A 26,946-nucleotide genomic window follows, 5' to 3' on the forward strand; every position below is an offset into this window, starting at 1 on the left:
GGGCGCGGTCACGGAGAACAGGACCAGGTCGCGAGAGAGGTCTCTCTCTGTCGAATAATTTAGGACTAATAGAGTTAGGTTAGGCATATTCAACCGTAGGTTCGATAGACACAGATCGCTAATGTCACCGTCATGTTGAATCTTCTATCTATATCGAACTGTTGTCACAATGAAACGAAAATAAAGCATTATTTCTGTTGGATCTTTTGGATTTCGGATTCTGCGTGTTTGTTATCGTTTGTTAAAACGAACACGAAAATCCCAGAAATTCTGACGAAAATGCATTCGGACGAAAATGAATGCACATGTCTACTATTAGGTGTACAATTTTTATTATTAGTGATAGTAGTAGTACAAGTAGAAGTAGTTCTTAGAGTAAAAATATCTTCAAAATCCAGCACCTCCCCCAAAAACATAAAAATACATTATAATTAAAGGTATCAAGCACATTTTATTTCCATGCTGCTCTGCTATCTATGGCAAACAATGCACAATTCTTTACAAATAGTAGAAGAATTTTAGAATTGCCCAGAGGGTTAGGATACCGTTTTATTTTTGATGGCCTACCATTATAAGGATTGCAAAGTGTGATTTGACTGAACATACACCTATAAAATATTTGAAGCTAGTTTAGTGGTGTGTAACCTATTTCTCAAACGTTATACTATTTCATCCTGCAGATCCTCCCTGCTTTAATGGTGGCACTTATGATGGGATAAAGTGTATATGCCCAGAAGGCTACATGGGAAGTCGATGTGAAGAAGCTGCAGTCAGGCCAGGTATGTACAAACCTGTGATCTGACGTAAAGATTGTTCACTTAGCTTAGTAAATAAAAGGAAGCTGTGCTAACATTGAACATCCAATTGTGTGTAAAGGAATTTAAAAAAAAGACTCAATGTGTATGATTGACATCCAAAGATTCAAGTTCTTAATTTGAAAAAAAAAAAAAAAAAAATAAATATATATATATATATATATATATACATACATACACTGTATGTATGTGTGTGTGTATATATATATATATATATATATATATATATATATATATATATATATATATATATATATATATATATATATATATGTGTTCTTTGTATTTATTACTTTTATTTCTATGTTTGTGTGTCTGCATTAATTCATAACATATTTCTTTTTTTTTTCTTTGCCCCGCTGTCTGTTTTTCAATGAGGCTAATGAGGGGTAATTTTTGGAACATAACAGGGGCATAATAGCTTCAGTAACATTCAGAAGCCATTTAAAGCCTACTAGACCCTTAAAAACAACCCAAAATCACATTAGTTGACCATTATTGGGTTTTCATTGCTGAAATAAAATGGAAAATCAAGGTACCACTCAACTGGTATAAGCTGAGATGTGCCAACATGTTTCAGGGTTACAGGGATCCCCCCTTTATTAGAGGCAAAAAAATAAATTGATAACACATGATAATTTCTAGTAAATTAATAGGTGTATGTTTAAAACATTCTCTGTGCAGATGTCTTAATCTTTCACATGGGCACTACAAATGTTGACCATATTGTTTATAATATGATTATTTCCTATGATCGTCAGTTCCATCTTGTGGCCATAATGTGGTATTTCAGGAAAATAGTGCATTATGGCCATTAGATGGAGCCGATGATCATAGCAGATAATTATATTATACACAATACAGCAAATGTTTAAGACATCTGCTTAGCAAATGTTTTATACATAGACTTTTTTAAATAAATGTCAAAGTGTTTATTTCATCTATCTTGAAGGTGAGGTGTTTAAGGACACGTGTGGGAAAGTTTGGGTTCTTTGGACCCCAGTGTGAATTGGCAGTCACCTCCATTCATTGCTTAAATTAGTATCAAAATGCTATCTGATTCAGTAATGCAAACAGCATAACTTTCATTATTACTAGCAGCCAATCTAAATTGCTAAATCTCTTGGTGATCTAACTTCCATATGCTAAATTATGGTTACTGATCACTGCAGTTTGTATTTTTTTTTCTCTCTGTTTTGCCTTTCTGAAAAGGTAAAGTAGGCACAGTTATATGATGCACCCTAAAACATGTTTGCAATGTTAAGATATTAGCAGTTATTAAAAGGGAATGGTGTAGCATTCAGTGATAAATATGGAAATTTAAAAACAATACCTTTTGTCTCTGGTTGTAATAAAAAAAAGTACCCAACCGCACCAGAACCTCACTCCCTAACCCCTTATGGCCCAAAAGGTGCTGCTGATGAGACAGAGGCCCTGTACTTTCACAAATGTGAAAGGTTACTCCAAAAGCTCCAATGGGTCTTACTTTGCATTTGGTCACATCTGTTCCATGAGTGCACTCACAGTAAGGAGGTTGAAGGAAGGAGTGTGAGTCCCCACTTAAGAGATTGACCCTCTCTAATGATCTCAGTGACCATTGACACCAGGACTGGAGGTGAGAGAACCAGATCCATAATTTAGAATTTTCACTGGAACAGCGATAGAGGCCAAATCACCCAATGTGGACATTTCATCCTGTCAGTGTCCACATTGGACCCAGATCCACAATTTGGAATTGTCACTGAAACAGGGGTAGAGGGAAAAACCATCCAATGTGGATATCTACTCCAGTGACAACAAAGAGGATGTTCCTCATTTTGGAGGGTTATCCTCTAATTTCCTATCGTGTCTACAGAAAATAAACAAAATATCTCCCTATTCTATTCAAAGAACAAAGTTTTAACCTAGGTACACTTCAATCCCGAAGAGCTGTGTTAATGTTATTCCTTCACATTCTAATCATTACTCTATTAGCTGATTGCTACCTTTCTATAGGACACAAGAGTGGCACAACATTCTGTGGCTGGAACCACAATGCACAGCTTGAGACATGCAATTCAAAATAATGAAGACATGCTTAAAGAACCCAGGTTTAATGGTAATGTAATGTTGTCTTCTCTTTCCCACAGCTACGTCCACTAGAGTTCCTACGATGACCAGTGACCCAGAGACATCTACTACCAGCCAGTTCAGTTCACCTCTATCTGATGTACCTATTACTGGTGTTACTACTGATGGCTCAACCTTTCCAGAGGCTGAGTACAGTACAAGCTCTCTCACCTTTGTATCTGCTAGTGAACTCACTACTGACACCAAAACCTTGGAAACCACCAGAGGATATGGTACAGAATCCACTGTGTTTGTAGAAAGTAATGAGGTCACTACTGATGCCAACACGTCCAATGCAGTTAGTGGATATACTACGGATGCTGTTACATCTGATAGTACTAGTACATACATAACTTTTCCTACTACAACAGGTCAGACTGTTGAAATATCCACAGACTTCAAAACATCTAATGAAGCTACAGCTGATTCCATTACATCTAGAATTACAACTGAAGACACGACTCTCTACACTGCAACAGAAATGTCTCCCGAACAATCCACAGAATCCACCACTAGAATTTTTTTTACAAGCCCTACTGACTCCATTATCTCTGACACCACCAACAAATATACCATTTACTCAACCACAACTGAAACAACTACAGGCTCCATTACCTCTCAAGACATGACAGAATCTACAATCAACAATACGCATAACATTGTCTCTGAAACCACCAGAATATTTGCTACTGACACCATCATTACTGAAATTACTGCAGACTCCATTACATCTGAAACAACTAGAGAATCTACTACTGACCTTGCTGAAGTTCCTACTGATTCCACTATAACCAAAACCACCATAGACTATACCAACAGTCACACTGAAAGCAAGACCATGTCAGTTGCATCTGAAATCACTAGTCAATCAGTCACTGACCCCAATACAACTGAAACACCTACAGAAATAATCTTGGACTCCACTACCCATCAGACTACCAGAAAATATGAAACTGACTGGAGTACAGAAAAAACTACAATTGACCCCATTACATCTAAAGCTAACACGGTCCCTACAACTGACTTAGTTACAACTGACATATCTACAGAAAGTGATCTCACAACGACTGATTCTAATATAAAGCATACTACCGCCCCCACTATTTTGGATTCTAGTTCTGAATACTCAACTGCTTCCATTACATTGCAAACTACTGGAGAATATACTAACTATAATTCCATTTCAACTGGCATTTCTAGCCAGTATACAGAAACACTACAAACTACATCCAAAAGTTCCACTTTTTCCAGCATATCTGAAACATCTTCAGAATATTCCACAATTTCGAATACAAAGGAAACTACTACTGAAAACATTAATGACTACAATACTTCTACTGGTACTAAAGAACCATTAACACAGAAGACAACAAGTTCAGACATGAGCACCTACACCACATCTTCTTTTACTACTGGGTCTATTACATCTGATAATGTTAAAGAACCATCAACACAGAAGCCAAGTCCTGACATGAACAGTTATAGCACATCTTCTGTAACTACTGGGTCAATTACATCAGCAAATACTAAAGAACCTTCAACACAGAAGCCAAGTCCAGACATTGGCACCAACACCACATCTTCATTTACTACTGGGTCTATTACATCTGATAATAGTCAAGAACCATCAACACAGAAGCCAAGTCCAGATATGACCAGCTACCCCACGTCTTCCATTATTCCTGGGTCCATCACATCTGAAGCTACTACAGAACATACTACTAAAGTATATCTTACTGACTCCATTACTGAGCTGTCAACACAGAAGGCAACAAGTTCAGACATGAACATTTACATCACGTCTTCTGTAACTACTGGGTCCATTACGTCAGAAAATACTAAAGAACCGTCAACACAGAAACCAAGTCCAGACGTGGGCACCTACACCACATCTTCATTTACTGCTGGGTCTGTTACATCTGATAATATTAAAGAACCATCAACACAGAAGCCAAGTCCAGATATGATTAGCTACACCTCCTCTTCCATTATTACTGGATCCATTACATCTGAAGCTACTACAGAACATACTATGACAGTATATACAACTAACCCCACAACTAAACTGTCAACACAGAAGACAATAAGCCCAGACATAAACAGCTTCACTACTTCTGTTAGTCCTTCCTTCATTACATCTCAAGTTACTAAAGATTTTACTAGTAGAGTATATCCTACTGACTCTACCACTGAACTATCAACACAGAAGACAAGTCCACATGTAAGCAGCTACACTACTTCTTCCATAACTGCTGGGTCTGAAGTTACTACAGAGCATACTAGCAGATTATATTCTACTGACTCAACCCCAAAACGACCCACAGAAAAGTCAACAAGTACATACCCAAGCAGCTATACTACAGCTTTCAATACAGTTGGGTCTATTACATCTGAAGCTACTACTGTGCATACTAGTATATTATTTTCTACCAAATCCACCAATATACCATCTACACAGAAGCCAACAAGTGTACACACAAGCAATGCTACATCTTCCACAACCAATTCAGGTCAGTAAAAAACAAAAGCAATTTGTGTTAAAGAATTTACACATTATGTTGTGTGTTTATTACTATTATAAGGGGATTTTTTGGGTTTATGCATACATAAAGAGATAATATTAGTAATACTATTAGGTGTACTATTTTTTTATTATTAGTGATAGTAGTAGTAGCAGTAATAGTAGAAGTCATTTTTAGAATAAAAATGTACTATACTCAAAAGTCTGCACTACTCCAAAATCGAAATAAAGGTTTCAACTACATTTTATTTACATGCTGCTATCTATGGCAAACAATGTGCTTTACTTTAGAAGTAGTAGAATAAGTTTGGAATTTCCCAAAAAGTTAGGATACAAGTTCTGTTATTGCACCCATAAAGAGAGCAAAATTGTTATGTACCTTACCCTTTGCATGTCGTTGTTTTTAGATAAATACTATTAATAATACAATTTATTATTTTTATTATTAGTGATAGTGCTAGTGCTAGTAGTAGTAGAAGTAGTTCTTAAAGTAAAAATGCACTATCCTCAAAAGTCTGCACACCTCAAAAATATAATTAAATATATTAATTACAAACAAAGTCTAATGCTTTACAAGTAGTAAAATGATTTTTGAATTTCCCCAAAGGGTTAGGATACAAGTTACTTATTTTATTTTAGAGGGTCTCTCATTTATAAGAAGTTTAGTTTAAAGTATATCTAACGCTATCTGTTTAAAGTGTAGGAAAGAGTTGAAATGTCAGTTTATTTTTTTTCAATACTTTATTTTTAGGGAACACATGGATAGTACAGATATCTCAACATATATATAACTGGACCCTTTTTATCAATGGTTAGTGAAGAAGGTTGATCCTACATTGGTGGTCAGTGAGGAAGGGTGCTCTTACACTGGTGGTCAGAGGTAGATGTTTCACCCTTACATTGGCAGTCAATGGGAGGAATGTTCCTTACTTTTCTGGGAATAAGTTTCACCCCACAGATAGCTAAAAAGATCATTGATGTCAGTGGTTACTTATTTGAGTAGTTCCGCATGACAAGAAAAGTCAACTCAAGAACTATGAAAGCATCATCATAAGGAACATTAATCTGGCATTGCTCAAGGCACCCCAAGAAACCTATGAAACAACACCAGGGTTGAACCCTGGTTGAGTCAGGCTATTTTAAGTATGCCCTGCCTATTCAAAATATAAAAATGATTTAGATATACTTTAATAGAAAACATAAGGTTTGATTTACTAAAACTGGAGAATGCAAAACCCAGTGCAGCTGTGCATAGTAGCGGATCATCTTCCAACTTTAGCTTGTTCAATTAAAGCGGTTGTAAACCCTCCTATCTTTTTCAGCCAAGGAAGCTGCCATCTTGGCCTTTGTTCAATCTTAAACTGCCATGAAGCTGCACATGTGATCAGTTATGACACCAGCCATTGGATGGTTTGACAGTTTGGTTGAGAGCACAACCAATGTGCAGTTAGCATTCCCGGCATGCCGGGAATGTTAACAGTTTTTTTAAGTGTTACATCAATGGGTTTACTTCCGCTTTAAGCTTTTATGAAAAAAGCTTGGTAGCGGTTTCTATGCAGAGCTGCACCCGATTCATTCTGCACTCCCCAGTTTTAGTAAATCAATCCCTAATGTTTTTTGGATTCCTCTTACAATACAGCCTATAAATATATCTTACAGTTATAATGTACATTCTGTAATATCAGTTCTGTGTTTATATTACAGGCAAATCCTGTAAGAACGGTGGTTATTTCAATGGCCTAAACTGTGTGTGTAACCCCGTCTTCTTCGGCACTGTATGTGAATTTATTGTGAATGAAGTAAAGACAGGTACGTGTAGAGGATATCCATTATATTATTCTATATATTCTTCTTCTCTCTTTTTATTACTTATTTTAGATGTATGAAAACAATTTAGCTTTTTAATAATATTAAGGACTTTTTTTTTATTTTATTTATTTTATAACTTTTATAAAACTGAAGTTTAATCAGCCGGTTTTATTACATATCGGGTTCCCCCTTTCCTTAGTTTCCCCCTAGGAAACCAACTAATTTGTTTCTCCTTACGTAGAGATGCTTTAGAGATATATGCCATTTTAAAACCTAGTGACATCAATAGTGCGTCTCTAGTCACCACTGGGATGGGCCATCAGGGTGCTGTAAAATTATGAAGGGAAAACCTTTTCTATATCGTTGGATAGTGTCGGGAAGAGTTATGCCGCGTACACACGATCGGTTCGTCTGATGGACCGTTTTCATCAGACGAATCGATCGTGTGTGGGCCCCATCAGTTTTTTTCCCCATCGGTGAAAAAACTTAGAACCTGTTTTAAAATTATCTGATGGTTAAAAAACCGATAGAAAAAAACGATCTTCTGTGGGCAAATCCATCGGTTTAAAATCAATGCATGCTCAGAATCAAGTCGACGCATGCTCGGAAGCATTGAACTTAATTTTTCTTAGCACGTCGTTGTGTTTTACGTCACCGCGTTCTGACACAATCATTTTTTTAACTGATGGTGTGTAGGCAAGACTGATGAAAGTCAGCTTCATCGGATATCTGATGAAAAAATCCATCAGACCGTTTTCATCGGATGAACCAATCGTGTGTACAGGGCATTAGAACTGTTTTTCTTATTTTCCTAGAATGAATAGAAGTGCCATAAGTATAGAAAAGTCTAATTGTGGTCTGATTGTGGTACCTTCGTCCCATCAAAATGTGGATAGAAGGAGAAAAGAAGGAGGCTATGTTTGAACTTTGATGGTCCCATATATTAACTGGTATTAAACAGAAAAAGTTAAGAAGATTAAAGCAGCGATGAAAGATTGAGCAGCAATGAAATGTCTGCAGGGGATTCCCAAGGCTTGAAAGACAAGCTCGCCGTGTAATTGCAGCTACCTCTGGAAGGCCAGGACAGGAACCGGAAGTGCGTCTCGGCGTGGAGCGCAGCATGAACCGGAAGTGAATTCGGAAGGAGTTGAGCCAATAGGATGACGCTTGAAGCGTGAAACGCGTCATCCTATTGACCCAACTCCTCCCGACGTCACTTCCGGTTCACGCTGCGCTCCACGCCGAGGCGCACTTCCGGTTCCTGTCCTGGCCTTCCGGAGGTAGCTGCAATTACATGGCGCGCTTGTGTTTCAAGCCTTGGGAATCCCCTGCAGACATTTCATCGCCGCTCAACCCGCCGGGACATAGTCTTCCATCTATCCCACGGAGCTTCACATATTCATATGCCTATTTATGTCTTCACCTTGTGAGTAGCCATTTGGCTGTTTGCATTATGATTTTTTATTAAAACTCTGAGGCCGCGAAACACATCGTTTTCCTCGTTCCTTGTTAGGCTTGTCGAGGAACTCGACAAGCTTGCTTTGCGTAAACACAGTCAAGCCAAAATCTCCTCATTCTCAAACGCGGTGACATACAACACATACAATGGCAGGGGAAGTTCGATTCCACTGGCTAAACTCTTGGGGCTGCTTTTCATGTGTTTGCGTGTTAAATAAAAGTTTGATAAGAGACGATTTGCACTTTTCAGTCTGTTACAGCTTTAAAAATGTGTTATCTCCATTACAAATGCTACTTTTACTCCCGTCTCATACTTTAATCTGAGCAAGCGTGGGTTTCTTAGCATACAGACGTCTGGGTTTCTCATTGAAAACCAGCCCGTCGAGAATCTCAACGAGCCAAATCAGACCCCCGTCGAGAAAATAGAGAACTTGCTCTCTTTTTGGCTCGTCGAGGTTCTCGACAGTTTCCTCGATGAAAATGTACACACGACCGGTTTCCTCGGCAAAAAAATATCTCCCAGCAAGTTTCTTGCTGGTTTTTGCCGAGAAACTCGGTCGTGTGTACGAGGCCTAATACTGCACTTAGTCTGGAGCTCCATGCTTTTTTCTACAGGCCTAATAAGGGTTTCATCATTCTGTATTTTACCTAAAACTCCAAAAAAACTTTGTATATTAACAAAATGTAATTGTGTACAAAGTGCTTAGTAAATAAAAAAAAAAAAATAGTGATCCAACATTCAATTAGGTACCTAAAGAATTAATGTATAATTTTATTGGCTTCATAGAAATGATTGGTCAATCTTATTCTAAATGTAAAGTAAGGACACAGAAGAAAGTGTACAATTAAAACACATACAAAAAATCATGATGTTATTATTATTATGCAGTTTTTTTTGTTTGTTTTTGCATCGATTGATTGGTTGATAAATGTTAATACTATTAAAAACATCCTAATTATATCTCATCACAGATAAAGTCCTCATTAAAGTGGTGGTGACAGTCTACGTTGTGAATGAAGAGTTTACAGAGGATCTAAAAAACAAGGAGAGCAGCGTATATAAAAGCTTCGTAACCAGATTCACAGACCAGGTACACCTATGGTTTACTGTTAATGTGTATATAAAACCAAGAACACAATATATATTTAGTCTTACCAGTCTGTACATGTAGTGGCTATATTAGTTTTATTTTTTCCCAGGATTTTTGTTTCCTTTTTTTTTCCAACTGGTGATCCTGCCAATATCACGCTTCCTGTCCTAGGGTGACAACGGTCCCTGTACTATATAACTATATCTATGGAAGATCAATGTTGTCACCCTAGGGCTGGAAGTGTATTAGGACTACAAAAACACCTGCCCCTTTTATCATCTATATCAGTGTTTCCCAACTCCAGTCCTCAAGGCGCCCCAACAGGTCATGTTTTCAGGATTTCCCTCAGATGAAACAGCTGTGGTAATTACTAAGGTAGTGAAACTGATTAAATTGCCTGTGCAAAATAATGAAAACACTGAAAACATGACCTGTTGGGGCGCCTTGAGGACTGGAGTTGAGAAACACTGATCTATATAACAATAGGTGGTTGTTTTGCACTCCACAGTGAGAACTCATCAAACAGATATAAGAAAATGTTCACATGGGTACGTTTTACAGTCCAAATAAGAGAAGTTTGTTTGCATTTACATATACTGAATGAGCTTTTGAAATAAAAAAAGCAGGCAGCACTAGACTACACATGCCGCAAAATCTTACTCCACCACCATGTTCTCTGCATGCATGCAGTACATTTGCACTATAGTTCAAAATGGGTGCATGCTTCATAGAATGCAACACAGCTCCCACAACGAGACACAGGGAGCAAAACTTGTCATCCTATCCCATAAGGGCAAATCTAAAACAGGCAAAACTAAATACATTAACTCTGTGTTTGCCAGAGGTCATTGATTCCAAGATGTTCAGGCCAGCTTGTGTTGATTAACATAGTAATAATGTGAAAACATCTCAAATGTGTAGATTATGTGGCTGTACGCATAGATAGGGGAGGCCGGTGCCCGTGCGCCCTATGGACGGGCCGCCACTGCAGTCAACTGTGTTCATTTTTGTCAAAGCTTACTTGAACCAGCTGAAGTTAGAACCTGATTGGTCACCATGCACAGCTGCACAAGTTTTAGCACCACCCAGTTTTACGTAGTAAACCAATCCCTTTGACTGATTCCCGATTACCAGGAGGGAACCTACTGTAGCTGTCACTGATTGGGAGCCAGCAGCAGTACCAAGTGTTGGTAAGGACATTTATTAAAGCATCCTTGGGACTGGTCATCATTCTGGGAACTGTTAATAAACAGATTGTGGGTTGGGAGAGGTTCATGATGAACAATATTTTGAAAGCGGAGGCAAACATTTGATTTAACATAAAGGAAGCAAGTTTGTCTTTCAACTTTTTGGATTAGGTACTTTTTTTTTTAATGTTAGAAATGCATAGGAGAAATGTAGCTGTTTTTACAATATATTAAGTTAATGTGTTTCTTATTTTTTACAGATGAATGATTTATATAAAGCCAAGGTCCTCAATTTTCAGGAAGTCAGCATATCCTCTATTAGGTAAGAAATTTTAGATTTTCCTTACAAATCTAGAGATCACAAAGTGCTTACTACACAATCTTGCTGAACCATGATACATTTATTCAGGATAGGTACATGGGTTTGTACTGTATGGTGCACTCAAAATGTATTAAAAATCCAAGCAAAACATTTTAAACATACAAAATGTTCCATCTTTAACAGTTTCAAGCTAAAATATTTAACATCCTTTCTCAGACAGGAACATATAGGAAATTAGCCCAAAACGGTTGCAGATAAAACATTTTGTACACTTGTAATTTTTTGTTTGAATTTTTAATAAATACTAAGTACACCAATTCTTAATTTTTTTCTATATATGACCTTTAAATTGCCTATTAACATTGAACTGAGAGGTCAACTGATGGTGCTGTTCACCTCACTTGTTTATATACAGTGAGGGAAAGAGGTATTTGATCTCCTGCTGATTTTGTACATTTGCCCACTGACAAAGAAATGATCAGTCTATAATTTTAATGGTAGGTTTATTTTTAACAGTGAGAGACGGAATAACAACAAAAATATCCAGAAAAATGCATTTTAAAAAATGCATAAATTGATTTGCATTTTAATGAGTGAAATAAGTATTTGATCCCCTATCAATCACAAAGATTTCTGGCTCCCAAGTGTCTTTTATGCAGGTATTGAGCTGAGATTAGGAGCACTCTCTTAAAGGAAGTGCTAATCTCAGCTTGTTACCTGTATAAAAGACACCTGTCCACAGAAGCAATCAATCAATCAGATTTCAATCTCTCCACCGTGGCCAAGATCAAAGAGCTGTCCAAGGATGTCAGGGACAAGATTGTAGACCTACACAAGGCTGGAATGGGCTACAAGACAATTGGGATCAAATGCTTTTTTCACTCATTAAAATGCAAATTAATTTATACATTTTTTTAAATGCTTTTTTTTGGATATTTTTGTTGATATTCTGTCTCTCAGGCCCCGTACACACGACAGAGTTTCTCGGCAGAATTCAGCGAGAAACTCGGTCAAAGCCGGATTCTGCCGAGAAACTCTGTCGTGTGTACACTTTCGGCCCGATGGAGCCGCCGAGGAACTCGTCGAGAAAATAGAGAACATGTTCTCTATTTTCTCGTTGTTCTATGGGAGAACTCGGCCCGCCGAGCTCCTCGGCGGCTTCAGGGCTGAACTCGCCGAGGAACTCGATGTGTTTGGCACGTCGAGTTCCTCGGCCGTGTGTACGGGGCCTCACTGTTATAATAAACTTACCATTAAAATGATAGACTGATCATTTCTTTGGCAGTGGGCAAACGTACAAAATCAGCAGGGGGTCAAATACTTTTTTCCATCACTGTATATATATACATTGACCAGTTGTGTACCTCTAAGGCCCGGTACACACGGGCAAACATGTACAATGAAACTGGTCCGTCGGACCGTTTTCACCGTAGCCAGAGGGCTTCTGTACGATGGCTGTACTAACCATCGTACAGAAGTCCGCGCGTAAACAATACGCGGGGCGTGTCCGCGTCGTCGCCGCGGTGATGGGCGGGCCTGCCATTTAAAGGCTTCCATGCATGCGTCAAAGTCATTCGACGCATGCGAGGGACGGCGGGCGCTCGGACATGTACGGTAGGTCTGTACTGACGACCGTACATGTCCGAGCGGGCAGGATTCCAGCGGACGGTTTTAAAACACGTCCAGGAATATTTGTCTGCTGGGAAAAGGCCCGGCGGGCAAATGTTTGCTGGAATTCGGCCTGCTCGCGCCTACACACGACCGAACATGTCCGCGGACCAGTTTCAGCATACATGTTTGGTCCTGTGTACGGGGCCTAATAAGTAATCAGATATGAGGTGCTGTGTATATATATACTTTTTTTATTATTTATGTTATGTTATGTTATGTTATGTTTATATTCTCAGTAAGGGAAGTATACGTGTTGATCATGAGGTATACCTGACGGTGGATTCCCAGCAAATAGAGGAGCAATACAAACAGGCTGTGAACACAGTTAATCAATCTCTGAAGGGTGTAAACTGTACATCAGACATATTAACAGAAGGTGAGTTTATTATACAGAATAATTATATGCATACATCAGGATTTTTAATCTTTGTAGAATATGACAATTGAAATTGTTGATTTCAAATGTAACTAAAATAAAACCTATGCTTTGTCCATGCAGAACTAGGCAACAGGTTCACTTTAATGCTCCCCTTTCTAGCAGCTATTACTTGCCTTTCCTTTTTCTCCCCTACTAATCTGCTCATCTAAAAGTAATCAGAGAAAGCCCTGTGCAAGCTCCAAGCCATGGCCTGCGGCTTAAAAAGGCTGAGGACTTTCTCCCTGCCCCATGTGACAGACAGTTCTGGGCTAGAAACTAAACATCACGACTCCTTCACCACCCCAGATGACAGTGATGTACCAATTCCCAAGCACCAGGAATTTCTCTCCTCCCCAAATGACAGTGCTGGGCCAGTCATCAAGCACCAGGACTTTCTCTGCCCCCCAGATGACAGTGCTGGGCCATTCACCAAGCACCAGGACTTTTTCCCCACCCCAGGTGACAGTGCTGGACCAGTCATCAAGCACCAGGTTTTTTTCCCCACCCCAGATGACAGTGCTGGGCTAGTCACCAAGCTCCAGGAATTTTTCCTCACCCCATGTGACAGTGCTTGACCAGTCAACAAGCACCAGGACTTTCTCCCCATCCCAGATGACAGTGCTGGGCTAGCCACCAAGCACCAGGACTTTCTCCTCATCCCAGATGACAGTGCTCGGCCAGTCTCCAAGTCAGTGGCGGCTGGTGTTTTTTTTGGGGGGGTGACAAACAACCACCCACTCGCGCCGCTCGGTACCGACCCCTCCCTCCACACTGTTTGCCGGTCGGTCTGGCACTTACATCCTCAGAGTGGTTCAGCTGCTCAGCTCCGAGTGTCCTCTCCTCCATGGCGGCTTCCAGCTCCTCCCCCTCCTAGGCATCCAATAGGATTGACTGTCCTTTCAGCCAATCGGGTGACCGGTGTCAAACCCTGCTTCCTGATTGGCTGGGAGGAGGATCAGTGTTACAACAGCGAATATTGATTTACTGTTGTAACACACCTAGATGGGCTCGGAGTGCACTCTCTGCAACCTGAACCCATCCTATATTTAAGCCTCTGGCTCTAATCGGTGCTTCAAGAAAACAGCCCCTAAGCATTGGAATCCATGCGCCGGAGTCCTAAAGGGGTTGGACACATGGATAGGGGAGGTGCCGATGGACAGGGGGGCGCTCATGCACCTTTAATGGATGGGCCACCCCTGCTCCAAGTATTAGGACTTTCTCCCCAATTCATGAGACGGTGCTGAGCCAGTCACCAAGCACCAGAACTTTTTCCCTGACCCTCAAGTTGTTATAATAAAATTATACCAGCTCATATGCTTGTAGCATTGGAATTCCATACTACTGATAGTGATATAATAAAAATGTTTTACATTGCCTTATATTTTGAATCAGTTTGAGGAGTGGAAGAATCTGCATCTCGCTGGAAATTTGAAACGAATCTAAAACTTTCTCTCTCCTATTTCAGGTATTTTGTGCTTCAATTCAAGCAGAACAACAGTCAACAGTCAAGACATTGATGTATCAGGTAATTATATTCTGCATTAAAGTAGAATAGAGTACAGTAAATGAGCTTGATGGACTGCCCATAACCCTGTGAAAATGTATTTATTAATGACCACACCTTCCATATACGTTACACATACCTTAAAGGGTCACTAAAGGAATTTTTTTTTTTAGCTAAATGGCTTCCTTTACCTTACTGCAGTCCTGATTTCATGTCCTCATTGTTCGTTTTTGCTTTGATGTTGCTGTAAATCCTCTCTGTTCTGGACACTTCCTGGTTGCCTGTTTCCTGATAACCACAGTACTGGGAGATTTCTCACGGTGGTCACTAATCAAGGAGCTGTGTGTAAAACGAAACTGGATTGGTGCTGAGGAGTTTTAGACAAAGTATCACTGCTCTCTATTGGCTGACTGCCCTCTAGTGGCTCTCTGTACATCAGAGAACCAGCAAACAACAGCAAAAACGAAACTACACTGCAGGCACATTATATGATTGTTTTTTTTATCAATTTTTAATCATTTTTAAAAGGAATCAGTTAACTATTATGTCTCTATGTCCTGTAAACAGTCATTTCAGCTAAAAAAATTTTTTCCTTTAGTGACCCTTTAAATATTAAGCAAATCTGACCTGCACTACAACATATCCGAAATAACAACCGGTCAGAAGTAAAGCTGGTTTATGATGTCTTCAGCACCCATATTATATATTAAATTGATCCCTATTCCCAAGCTGTAATAAGGCCTTTAATGACTGTTCAAGTTGAAGTTGAGATTAAGCCCATACCTCCTCCCATTAATAACTGAAATTAAATAGGTTAAGATTAGTGTTGTAATGGGTGTGGTTTATAATGACTTGAGCAAAAGTCAAGGCCCCAACAACAGTCTGAGTGTAGGGTCCATGGGGACTGTAGAGGAACACAAAGACCAGTTTGGAAATCCATTTAAGAATTATTTTAAAGCTGACCTACTGCAAGTGAAGAAACCATTTTACCTACAAAGGATTTTATTTGACTTCTGTTCAGCCAGTCTTGTGAGGCATCTTCCAGGTGAAACAACTAGGTTATTAACGTCTACTGCAGGACAGCACTGGCCAAAACACATTCCCAACAAAGGAGCATCAACACCTTCATCACGTTATCATTATTCTGCTTACACAGCTCTACGCTTGTCAGCATGTTAACAAATTAATGCAGCACACCCAATTGGCTCCTAGTTGTGCCCCTTCTCTGAGTGTTACTGTGCAGTGGATGGTTTTAGATAAAGCATGTAACTGCATTCATTGATGCTTTTGTATTTTAACTCTTCTGCCTGGCAGCACTAGGGGGGGGGGGGTTAATTTCAATCCCAATCATGGCACCACCTGCCCGGAGTTCGCATGTTCTGCTTGTGATTGCAAGGGTTTCCTCCGGGAATTCCTGGTTCCTCCCACACTCCAAAGACATGCTGGTAGGTTAAAGGAGAAGTCCAGCCTGAGCTTTTTAGGCTGGGCTTCTCCTAAGGGTCACAGGAGTGCAATTTGTTTTTCACTCCTATGACCTGTTTTCAGCGGAGAGCGGTCTGAAGTCCGCTCTCCGCTGACGTCACTGCCATCAGTCGGGGCAGTCGGGATCCGCCAGCTGTCCTGATTGATGGCAGTCTCAGCGAGTCTCAGCGAGCCATTGAGACAGCCTCTCCCCGCCCCTCCAGGAACACAGCAATCCACTGAGAGTGGAGAAGCAGACAGCAAAGACGCTGACTGACAGGCAGCAGCTCTCCTCTCGGGGATCTGTGAAAACCAAGCCATCGGCGGTGTTTGGTGGCTCGGTTCTCAGCGCAGAGACGGCGGTGGACAGATGGAGCATTGGTCTGATGATCCATCCACCGAGGTAAGTATGAATAAATAATAAAAAGTAAACCCATACTTCTCTTTTAATTGGCTCCTGTCTAAATTGGCCCCAGTATATGTATGTATGAATGTGAGTTAGGGACCTTAGATTGTAAGCTCCTTGAGGGTAGGGAATATAAGTAAAGTGCTACATAAATTGTTAATGCTCTAGAACTACCTGTAACAAAATAAATAAAAAAAATGGATTTCAGTTTTAGGGTACATTCTGTGATTATACCTTACATTGAATAGATGGGGAAAATACATGGGTTCCTTTATTTTTTAAAGCAGAACCTGAGCTTGTATAGGAAAATGTAATCATATAAGAAAGGTGTTGTGAACAATTTCATAAGCATGCTAATGAGGAGGAAAAAGAGAAACTAGGGAAGGCAAACATATATGTAGATCAAACCTCAGCTTTCATTCTTTAAAAATATGATTTTCCTTATTTTATAGGCCTGTGTTCAACAGTGGATACAATTCCTGAGGAGTTCCATCAGTATTTTTATGGTGTTATATCCCCCAGCGTTGGATTCCAGTGTGTGACCAACTGTAGTAATACTAACCAACAATTCATAGACTGTAACATGGGGCAATGCCTGGTGAACAACAAAGGACCCAAGTGCTAGTAAGTTTGTTTTTTAGTTTTTCGGTGCTTACTGCTTTGCCTATTTCTTTTCTCCATTTGAGAGATTACTTCAACAGCATTTTAGTAATAATAATAATATAATTAATAATTAATATTATTATTATTATTGCGAAATGCATTTATAATTAATATTATTTATAATTAATAAATAGCATTGGAGTGAATCAGTGTCATTCCCTTGCAGGAACAGCTTTATTTTATTTTACACTTCACTTTATAGGCAACACGTGTTTTGTGTGTTTTGTGACAACAAAACTTGTTGGAAAATTCGAGAACCAGCTCTCAAATTATTGTTGTCCGAAATTCTGAAAGCAAATGTCCGATAGAGCATACACACGGTCAGAATTTCCGACAACAAACTCCCATCGAACATTTGTTGTCGGAAATTCCGATCGTGTGTAAGCGACATTAGTATTAAAGTGGTATTCATCTCCCCTGACCCCATGTTTTTTCCTTCTTATCTGCATTTTTGGGTTATTTTTTTTAAACACTCAACCATACAACAAATTCAGTCTTGTCCTGCTGTGATCCACTGTGTGGGTGCCATCTTTGTCCTCTTTTGGCTCCTTTGAGTGCAGGCAGCCAGCTTTGATGCGGCCCACCCCCAGCCTGCACTGTGGCCCATCGCCTGGCCACTCCCACTTATCGTGCAACCTCCTGGGAATGTGTTCTAATGCCGCGTACACACAATCGGATTTTCCGTCGGAAAAACCTTGGATGTTTTTTCCGACGGAATTCCACTCAAGCTTGGCTTATATACACGATCACACAAAAGATCTCGGAACTTTCGTCCGTAAAGAACGCGTGATGTACGACGAGCCGAGAAAATTAAGTTGAATGCTATGCTTCTGAGCATGCGTTGAATTGTTTCTGAGCATGCGTCGGAATTTTGCGCGTCGGAATTGCTACAGACGATCAGATTTTCCGATAGGAATTTTTTCCGTCTGAAAAATTGAGAACCAGCTCTCAATCTTTTGTTGGCGAAAATTCCGACAGCAAAAGTCAGATGGAGCATACACACAGTCGGAATTTCAAAAGCTCACGTCGTACTTTTGCTGTCGGAATTTTCGATCGTGTGTACGGGGCATAAAGCTTTCTTACCCCAAGATTATGGTACAGTTTGTTAGTGCCTGCAGCATAGTTGCATGTAGATATAAGCCAGTGGCCAAATGATGTGCCCTGTTAAAAGAAAAAAAAAAGTTTATTATGATGTGGTCCTCCAACTTTTTTATGTTGTTTTATATAACTTAAATTACTGACATTTACAGTATATAGCCAATGTGTTTGTTGAAGCGTATGTTGTGAAAGCCAAAGTCTTATTTAAACTTTTCCATCCTTGCTTTCCCCCCAGTTGTGAGACGTCAAGCCAGTTCTGGTATACAGGAGACCAGTGCCAGATGGCTGTCAGTAAAGCCGGTGTCATTGGTGGGGTGGTTGCTGGTCTTGTTGTGATTCTTATCGTTATCGTGATCCTGGCTGTATGTTTGCGACGAAGAAGACATGCTTCTGACAAGTTACGGTAAGGAGAACAATGAGTAAAATGGTCATTCTACCAAAAACTGATTTAGTATTCAGTGTGGCTACATATTTAGTCAGATTAAATAAAAGAGGATCAGAAAAAAAAAATCCTTCTTGATCTTCTAAGGCAGGGGTCTCCAAACTGTCTAAACAAAGGGCCAGTTTACTGTCCTTCAGACTTTGGGGGAGCCGGACTGTGGCCATTGGGAGTAGAAAAGGTCCAGACATCATAGTTTATTTCAGTGGGAGTAATTGTGCCCCATAATTGGTGTTAGTGGGAGGAATTGTGCCCCGTGATTGCTGTTATTGGACCCCATTGTTGGTGTCATTGGGAGGAATTGTGCCCCTTGATTGGTTTCAGTGGGGAGAATTATGCTTCATTGCTGGTATGAATTATGAGGGGGAACTCCACGCCAAATTTTAATTAAAAAAACGGCATGGGTTCCCCCCAGGGGCATACCAGGCCCTTAGGTCTGGTATGGATTGTAAGAAGAACCTCTATGCCGAAAAAACTGCGTGGGGGTCCCCCCACAATCCATACCAGACCCGTATCCAAGCACGCCGCCCGGCCGGTCAGAAAGGAGGGGGAACGAGTGAGTGCCCCCCCCTCCTGAGCCGTACTAAGGATCCAGTGATGTCCTCATCCAGGCCGGATCTGTACTAATCTTGGGGTCCCTGGTGCTGGCATGTTTACTAAGGGAAGCTGACTGTGAGGCTTCAAGGCTGTATTTACTTAATTAATGTATTATATGAATTGATACACATAATTACTTATTAATTTGATGAAATTAATGCAATTAACTATATCTATTTGGTGAATAGGGAATGATAATTTGCTGTAGCTAGCATTGTTACACTTACTTAAAGTGGAGCTCCGCCGTTAAAAAAATATTAAAAGCCAGCAGATACAAATACGGCAGCTGCTGACTTTTAATATATGGACACTTACCTGTCCTGGAGTCCAGCAATGTCAGCAGCAGAGGATAAGCAATCGCTAGTCTATCTGCTGCCCCCACCGCCATCCTCGGTGAGAGAATCGGGAAGTAAAAGCATTCAGGCTTCACTGCCTGATTCCCTACGGCGCATGCACGAGTCACTGGTCCCCGCTGTGTTCTGGGAGCCGTGTGTTTCCCAGAACACAGTGGGCGGGGGCAGGAAGTTATGCACTACCCGCAGAATCCCCGCAGTGAAGACTCCCGGAAGTGGGTACAAATACCTGTCTTAGACAGGTATCTGCACCCCCCCCCCTGAAAGGTGTCAAATGTGACACTGGAGGGGAGGGGTTCCGATGAGCGGAAGTTCCACTTTACGGTGGAGCTTGAAAGGTTTAAAGGTCAACAAAAATATACAAATAACATGCTTGAGGGATGGTCAAATCTGCATGTGAAACAGATGGGCATACCTGCAGAATGTGCAACTGCAATAGTGATATTTAACCACTTCAGCCACGGACAATTTTCCCCCTTAATGACCAGGCCATTTTTTGCGATACGGCACTGCGTTGCTTTAATTGACAATTGCGTGGTCGTGCGATGTTGTACCCAAACAAAAGTGTTTTTTTTTTCACAAAAAAGAGCTTTCTTCTGGTGGTATTTGATCATCTCTGCAGTTTTAATTTTTTGTGCTATAAACAAAAAAAGACAGACAATTTTTGAAAAAAAAAAAACACAATATTTTTTTTTACTTTTTGCTATAATAAATATCCCAAAAAACTTTGTAAAAAACTAAGTTCTTCATCAGTTTATGCCAATATGTATTCTTCTACACACTTTTGTTAAAAATATAATCGCAATAAGCGTATATTGATTGGTTTACACAAAAGTTATAAAAAATTGCTAAAAAAAGTAATAAAAGTTGCAAAATGTCACTGGCAGGGAAGTGATTAACACTAGGGTGCGATCAATCGGTTAAATGTGTTCCCTGGTGTGTGTTTCTAACTGTGGGGGCAATGTGGGGACTGACTGGAGGATTGCTAGGAACAGCAGATCTGTCTCCTCTCTCCTGTCAGGCCTTGTACACACGACCGAGTTTCTCGGCAAAAAACAGCAAGAAACTTGCTGGGAGATATTTTTTTGCAGAGGAAACCGGTCGTGTGTACATTTTCGTCGCGGAAACTGTCGAGAAACTTGACGAGCCAAAAAGAGAGCAAGTTCTCTATTTCCTTGACGGGAATGGAGAAAATTGGCTTGTCGAGTTTCTCGACGGCTTCACAAGGAACTCGACGAGCAAAACTATGTGTTTCGCCCGTCGAGTTTCTCGGTCGTGTGTACGAGGCCTCAGAACAAGGATTTGTGTGTTTACATACACAAATCCCCGTTCTGGCTCTCGTTCCAGCGATCGTGGGTGGCTGGGGGCTTTTGCGCCTGCTGACCACGTGCATCGCGTCCCCCGCCTTTTATGGCTCTATTCCCTATTCTTTTTTTCTTTTTTTTGCATTAGATCCTACTAAAAAAAAACATTTCAGTCCTTTATCAAGGTTTACAATTACCGTCACTCCTTTCTTTATCAGACTGTATGGAAAAAGGCCACAAGGTGGTGATGTTGACAGAATAAATAGTTACATAGACTGTGACTAGTTCAATGAAAAAAAAAAAAATCGAACTTAATTATCTTTTAGTACAGTACAGAATATAGCAGCCAGACAGATCAAGACCTTGGCTCTCAAACTGATAGCAATTACAATTCTGAAAAATTACAGTACGAGATTATGTATTCATAATATATTTATATATATGAATATATATATTATATATATATTATATATATAAGAGTTTTTTTCTATTTTTATTTTTGGATAAAGTGTAGAAAGGGTAGGATCTCTGTCATCTATTTATTGAGTTGTGCACACTGTCTGTAAGTGGAAGGCAATCTCCCAATGGCTGAAGACATTGAAAAACAAAAAAAAAATTGGAGGTTTTAAAGTTTTATTTTTTTCTTTTATTAAATTAACAAACATGTTAAACTTGCATTCTCTGCGCAATGGTTTTGCACAGAGCAGCCCTGATCCTCTCCTACTGGTGCTCCTGGCTCCTCCCCCTTGACTAGTGCCCCCCCAATAGCATGGTGTTTGCTATGGGGAGGCATTGGTGCGGCTATAAGACACTCAGAGCCACACTTCAGCCCTTCCCCCCCACTCTCTCCTCATTGGCTCACTGGACGTGACTGGCAGCCAATGGCTCCCACTGTTGTGTCTCCCAGCCAATGAGGAGGGCCTGGGACAGCAGAGGCTCCTGTGCACATCTTTGGATTGAGAGGGGGCTCAGGTGAGTATAAGGGAGGGACTGTGGGGGGAACAGCACACAAAAGGTTTTTTACCTTCAACCCTTATAACCCCTTACATTTTTCCCTATTTTATCCCCCCAAAAACACTTTAAAGTGGAACTCAGTTATAATAGACACAGCTGATTGGTTCCTTCTGTTCCCATTCTGTGCTCTGTCTGCAGGCAGGGGCGGACTGGCCATTGAGGCACCCGGGCACTGCCCGAGGGCCCCATGCCACTAGGGGGCCCCATCAGGGTTGCCAGGCTGATTAAAACCAGGGACAGTATGTAAAAATTTGTTTTTTTTACATCTGTCCAAAACTGACATGCTTTTCATATGAAAATCCTGAGATTTTAGCTGCCCCGCCTCTGTAATGCCTCCTGGCTTGGTGGCCATCTGTAAGCCCGGGGGGCCCATAATCTTCTATTGCCCGGGGGCCCCATGAGTTGTCAGTCCGCCCCTGTCTGCAGGTATCTCTTACCTACTGTGGAGATCATCACTAGCGTGTCGTGATCCTACGGGGTATAATGACCGCACCATCCAAGCAGACACTGGCTGGAATAGCGCCCAGAGGCAATTCAGTTCGCATGTGTGGCGCTATACAAGTCATTCATTCATTCATTCATCAGTGCTGTAGACAGGGAGTATTCAATATTTTGCAGGGAGACTTATGCCGTGTACACACGATCGGAAATTCTGACAACAAAACCGTGGATTTTTTTTCAGATGGAATTTTGGCTCAAACTTGTCTTGCATACACACGGTCACACAAATGTTGTCAGAAATTCCGAAAGTCAAGAATGCGGTCACTTACAACAGTACGACGAGCCGAGAAAAATTACGTTTAATGATTCCGAGCATGCGTCAAATTGATTCCAAGCATGCGTAGGATTTTTTTGCATCGGAATTGCATACACACGGTTGGATTTTCCGACAAAAGGCTGACATGGAACATTTGTTGTCGGAATTTCGGATCGTGTGTACGCCGCATTATAGTGTAACTTTTAATTTTGGAGACAGAATCTCTTATTTTATTTTGTGTGTGTTTGTGCCACAGGTTGACAGATCCAGAGGGAGAATGGCATCAAAGAGAGAATGAAAATAAGCATTCTTTACCTACGTACTACAACGATGAAAAAACTGCTCCTAGCAAATATATTTTGGAGAGGCCGGATGAAAACGACATGGCAGCTATTGTCCTTACCTCGGATGGACCTGGGTCAGAATCTCAAAGTTCTGGGTCAGGAAGCTTTTATCCTTCGTTGGATGGTGTAAACCCATATTTAAAGGTAAGGTGGGTGGCAGTGAGGTGGTTGGCAGTGCCAACTGTGACAATTCATATTGATCTTAATTCATAAGGCGTGGTAGGAGAGCTGTTAACTAGTACACAACTACGGACCAGTGGCTAAATTGTTCAGGAACAGTAGTAGTGCAGGGAATTAACTTTTAACCTTCGTTCTCCAGCTAGATTTTCTCAGTAGCTGTCCAGTCTTTATCAGCATATCAGACGTCGGGGCCTCAGTGCAAGCTCTGAGCCCACCTAGTGAGTGTTGGCACAGACATGTTCTATTAGTCAGTAAAAAAAAAAAAAAAATTGGGCTGGGCTATAGTAGAAGTCAGGCCTGGGACAAAGGGTGGGAAGGAGGGACGGCTGCCCCCTCAACCTGCTTGTGGTGCCCCCCCCCACCTTACATGATACAACAGTGCAGCGGCACTGTTGTATCATGTAAGGTGGGGGGGGGCACCACAAGCAGGTTGAGGGGGTGATTTGGGGGGTGGCAGGGGACAAGAATTGTCCTAGGAGTAGTGAATTGAGGGAATTTGTGTTGGGAAGGGGGATGGGGGAAGAGGATTTGTGCTAGTAGAGGGCATTTTTGGGGGTTTGTGCTAGAAAGATAATTCATAGGGTTGAGGGTATTGTGCTAGGAGGGGAGTTTTTTTTGAGGGGGGGTTGTGCTAGCAGGGATGATTGGTGGGTATTTGTGCTAGGAGGGGACATGTGGTGGGGATTTGTGCTAGGATGGGGGATTGGGGAGAAATTGTGCTGGGAGAAAGGAGTGGGGGGATTTGCGCTCAGAGGGGTAACTTGGGGGCAGAGGATTTGTACTAGAAGAGGGGAATTTTTTTGGGGGTGTATTTATGCTGGGGGCATATGGAGAATGAGAGAATTTGAGCTAGGTGGGTTGGGGGGGGGGGCAAAAGTTTGTGCTGGGAAGGTGATTTTTGTAGGGGGCAGATTTGTATTGGCAGAAGGGGGAATTTATTCTTAGGGGGTTTGCATGCAGATGGGTGCTGGATTTTTTTTTGGGGGGGGCGGGGGGGTTTAGGGTATTTTTGCTGGCACATAATACTCATACATCTTGGGGACAATTTGGCATGTTTGCCCTGGGGTAATCCCAAAGGTAGGGTGACCTAGCTTCACTGCTTACCTGCAGCAGAGAAAAGTCAAGTCACCAACCTAGCTGTGCTGGCAGAACTGTGTTTATTTTAGGACTCAATGGGCAGAGCAAGCAAACAGCTACTATCTATGTATTTTGTGTATGTAGTTATTTGCCTGAAGTTCACAGAAATTACCAGAAATGTTAATTTGATAGAACATTAGTAATGGATAAAAGTTATTTTTTACTGAACATTAGTATTTTTTGTTTTACAGATGGTTACTCCAAGACCCCAACTGAATAACTAGCCAATACCTCGAGCATTTCATCCCCTGACATCATTGCTTTGGTATCAAAATATCCTGAATATTGGAAGGAGAGTTTTCATTTAAGAAATAAAAAAAACAGCAACATTCCTTTATGTACTAATCCAATATTCAGCGCATATCAAAAATATGACCTGTTTAGTTACTTTTTTTCTTACCTAAAGTATATCTAAAGTTAATGGGGTTGTAAAGGTTCGATTTTTATTTTCTAATTGGGTTCCTTTAGTGCCGGTTCACACAGGGGCAACCTGACTTACAGCGCGACTTTGCAAGGCAACTTCAGAGCGACTTGGAGCAACTTACAACGCGACTTAAAGTTGCCTCCAGGACAGGCGACTTTGGCTGTGGCCAATCACAGAATAATCAGCTCTGTGGGAGGGAGGGGTTTGCCTGAGTAAACAATTTTCTCTTCCTGGAAAGTTGCTTCAGTTAAGACGGAGATCCGACTTGGAGGCCACGTCTATTGAAATCAATGGGTACAAGTTGCCTAGAAGTCGGATTGAAGTAGTACAGGAACCTTTTCTGAAGTCAGAGCAACTTCAGTAGAGTACATTAAGACGGCTCTCATTCACTTCAATTAAATTTCTCATGTCACGCGACTTGGGGCGACACAAGTCGGATCCCAAGTCGCGGTAGTGTGAACGGCACTTAAGCTAGTGCATTGTTGGTTCACTAACCTTTTCTTTCTATTTCCCTTCTAAATGTTTTTTTTGTTTTGTTTTCTTTGTCTGAATTTCTCACTTCCTGTTCCTACTCAGTAAGCTGTTCTGACTAACCCCCAGCCAGAACGTCTCGGATGATGGGGGCAAGCTTACTGAGGAGAAACAGGATGTGAGAAATTCAGACAAAGAAAAAAAACATTTAGAAGGAAAATGCAAAGAAAAGGTAAGTCAACCAACAATGCACTAGCTTAAAGGAACCTATTTAGAAAATAAAAAACAAACCTTTACAACCCCCTTAAAAACTTTTTGTCTCTTGTAGGGTCACCCTCTTTATCTTTTCTAGGGACAATTGTCCCTGGGACTGAAAGCGAGGCATAGTTCAAACAGGGATTCAAATAAAAAAAGATGGAGCGCTAGAAATGCAGCTAGTGCAATATGTAAATAGCTCCAAGGTCCAGGTGTGCCAGTAGGCAAAGTTAATTTAATGCTAAGACCAGACCAGGGTTTAGGGCTTCTGGTCTGTATCAGTGTGGACAGCCAGCTGTAGAGAGCAGAAGTGACTCTGTGGACATGGGTGACCAAGAGGTAGAGAGGAGCGGCGCCACTAAAATTCAATGTTTAATAAAAGAAGGGTTCAACTCATATTTTGTTGAGGTATAATGTGCATGGCATAAGTAGCTTGGGCTCCTGTAGTCCAGCTGGGCAGCGGTGGTTGTCAACAGTTCCCGGCGGCTCCAGTGGTTCAAAAGCCTGATGAAGGAGCAGAAACACGATCTCTCTCTCTCTCTCTCTCTCTCTCTCTCTCTCTCTCTCTCTCTCTCTCTCTCTCTCTCTCTCTCTCTCTCTCTCTCTCTCTCTCTCTCTCTCTCTCTCTCTCTCTCTCTCTCTCTCTCTCTCTCTCTCTCTCTCTCTCTCTCTCTCTCTCTCTCTCTCTCTCTCTCTCTCTCTCTCTCTCTCTCATCTTCCAATTGAGACACTTATCACAGTGACACTGTTTTAGAGAAGATTTTTGATCACTTTGGCGAGATCTCCCTTCAATTCCTGTTGTCTCATAGAAAAAACAATTGCATGGAAATTTCCCCAATGGGAACACACATGGCAAATAAAAAATAAAATAAAATTACAGGTGTTTAACCCTTCACTATTCTATCCGAAATGAAAAAAAAAAAAAAGTTTTGGCTTTAGATATTCTTTCATTGGGAAAAGTGGAGAAAAATGGACCTTCAATTACAAACATTGTTATTTCACATGCTTAGATAAGAGCAATATGCAAAAAGGAGGATAAAAAACTGAATATTTATGAATTTTATATTTGGTAGTAATATATAATAATTGATGTGGTACCTAAAAATACCTACTCAGTACTGTATAAGTATAAAAAAAA

General features: G+C 40.7%; 1 protein-coding gene across 1 annotated transcript; it reads left to right on the top strand.

Moving 5' to 3' along the window:
• The first annotated feature begins 2,912 nt into the window (after positions 1–2,912).
• Positions 2,913–25,111, top strand: LOC120933459 (mucin-3A-like). The gene is made up of 10 exons (XM_040346685.1): positions 2,913–5,434; positions 7,150–7,254; positions 9,685–9,803; positions 11,251–11,312; positions 13,220–13,359; positions 14,867–14,926; positions 17,225–17,396; positions 18,769–18,936; positions 23,254–23,485; positions 24,850–25,111. Exons 1-10 carry the CDS (start codon positions 2,968–2,970, stop codon positions 24,880–24,882), a joined length of 3,558 nt encoding a protein of 1,185 aa, XP_040202619.1. The 5' UTR covers positions 2,913–2,967; the 3' UTR covers positions 24,883–25,111.
• The last annotated feature ends 1,835 nt before the right edge of the window (positions 25,112–26,946 follow it).

This window comes from Rana temporaria, chromosome 3 (assembly GCF_905171775.1).
Source record: "Rana temporaria chromosome 3, aRanTem1.1, whole genome shotgun sequence".
Taxonomy (NCBI): Eukaryota; Metazoa; Chordata; class Amphibia; order Anura; family Ranidae; genus Rana; species Rana temporaria.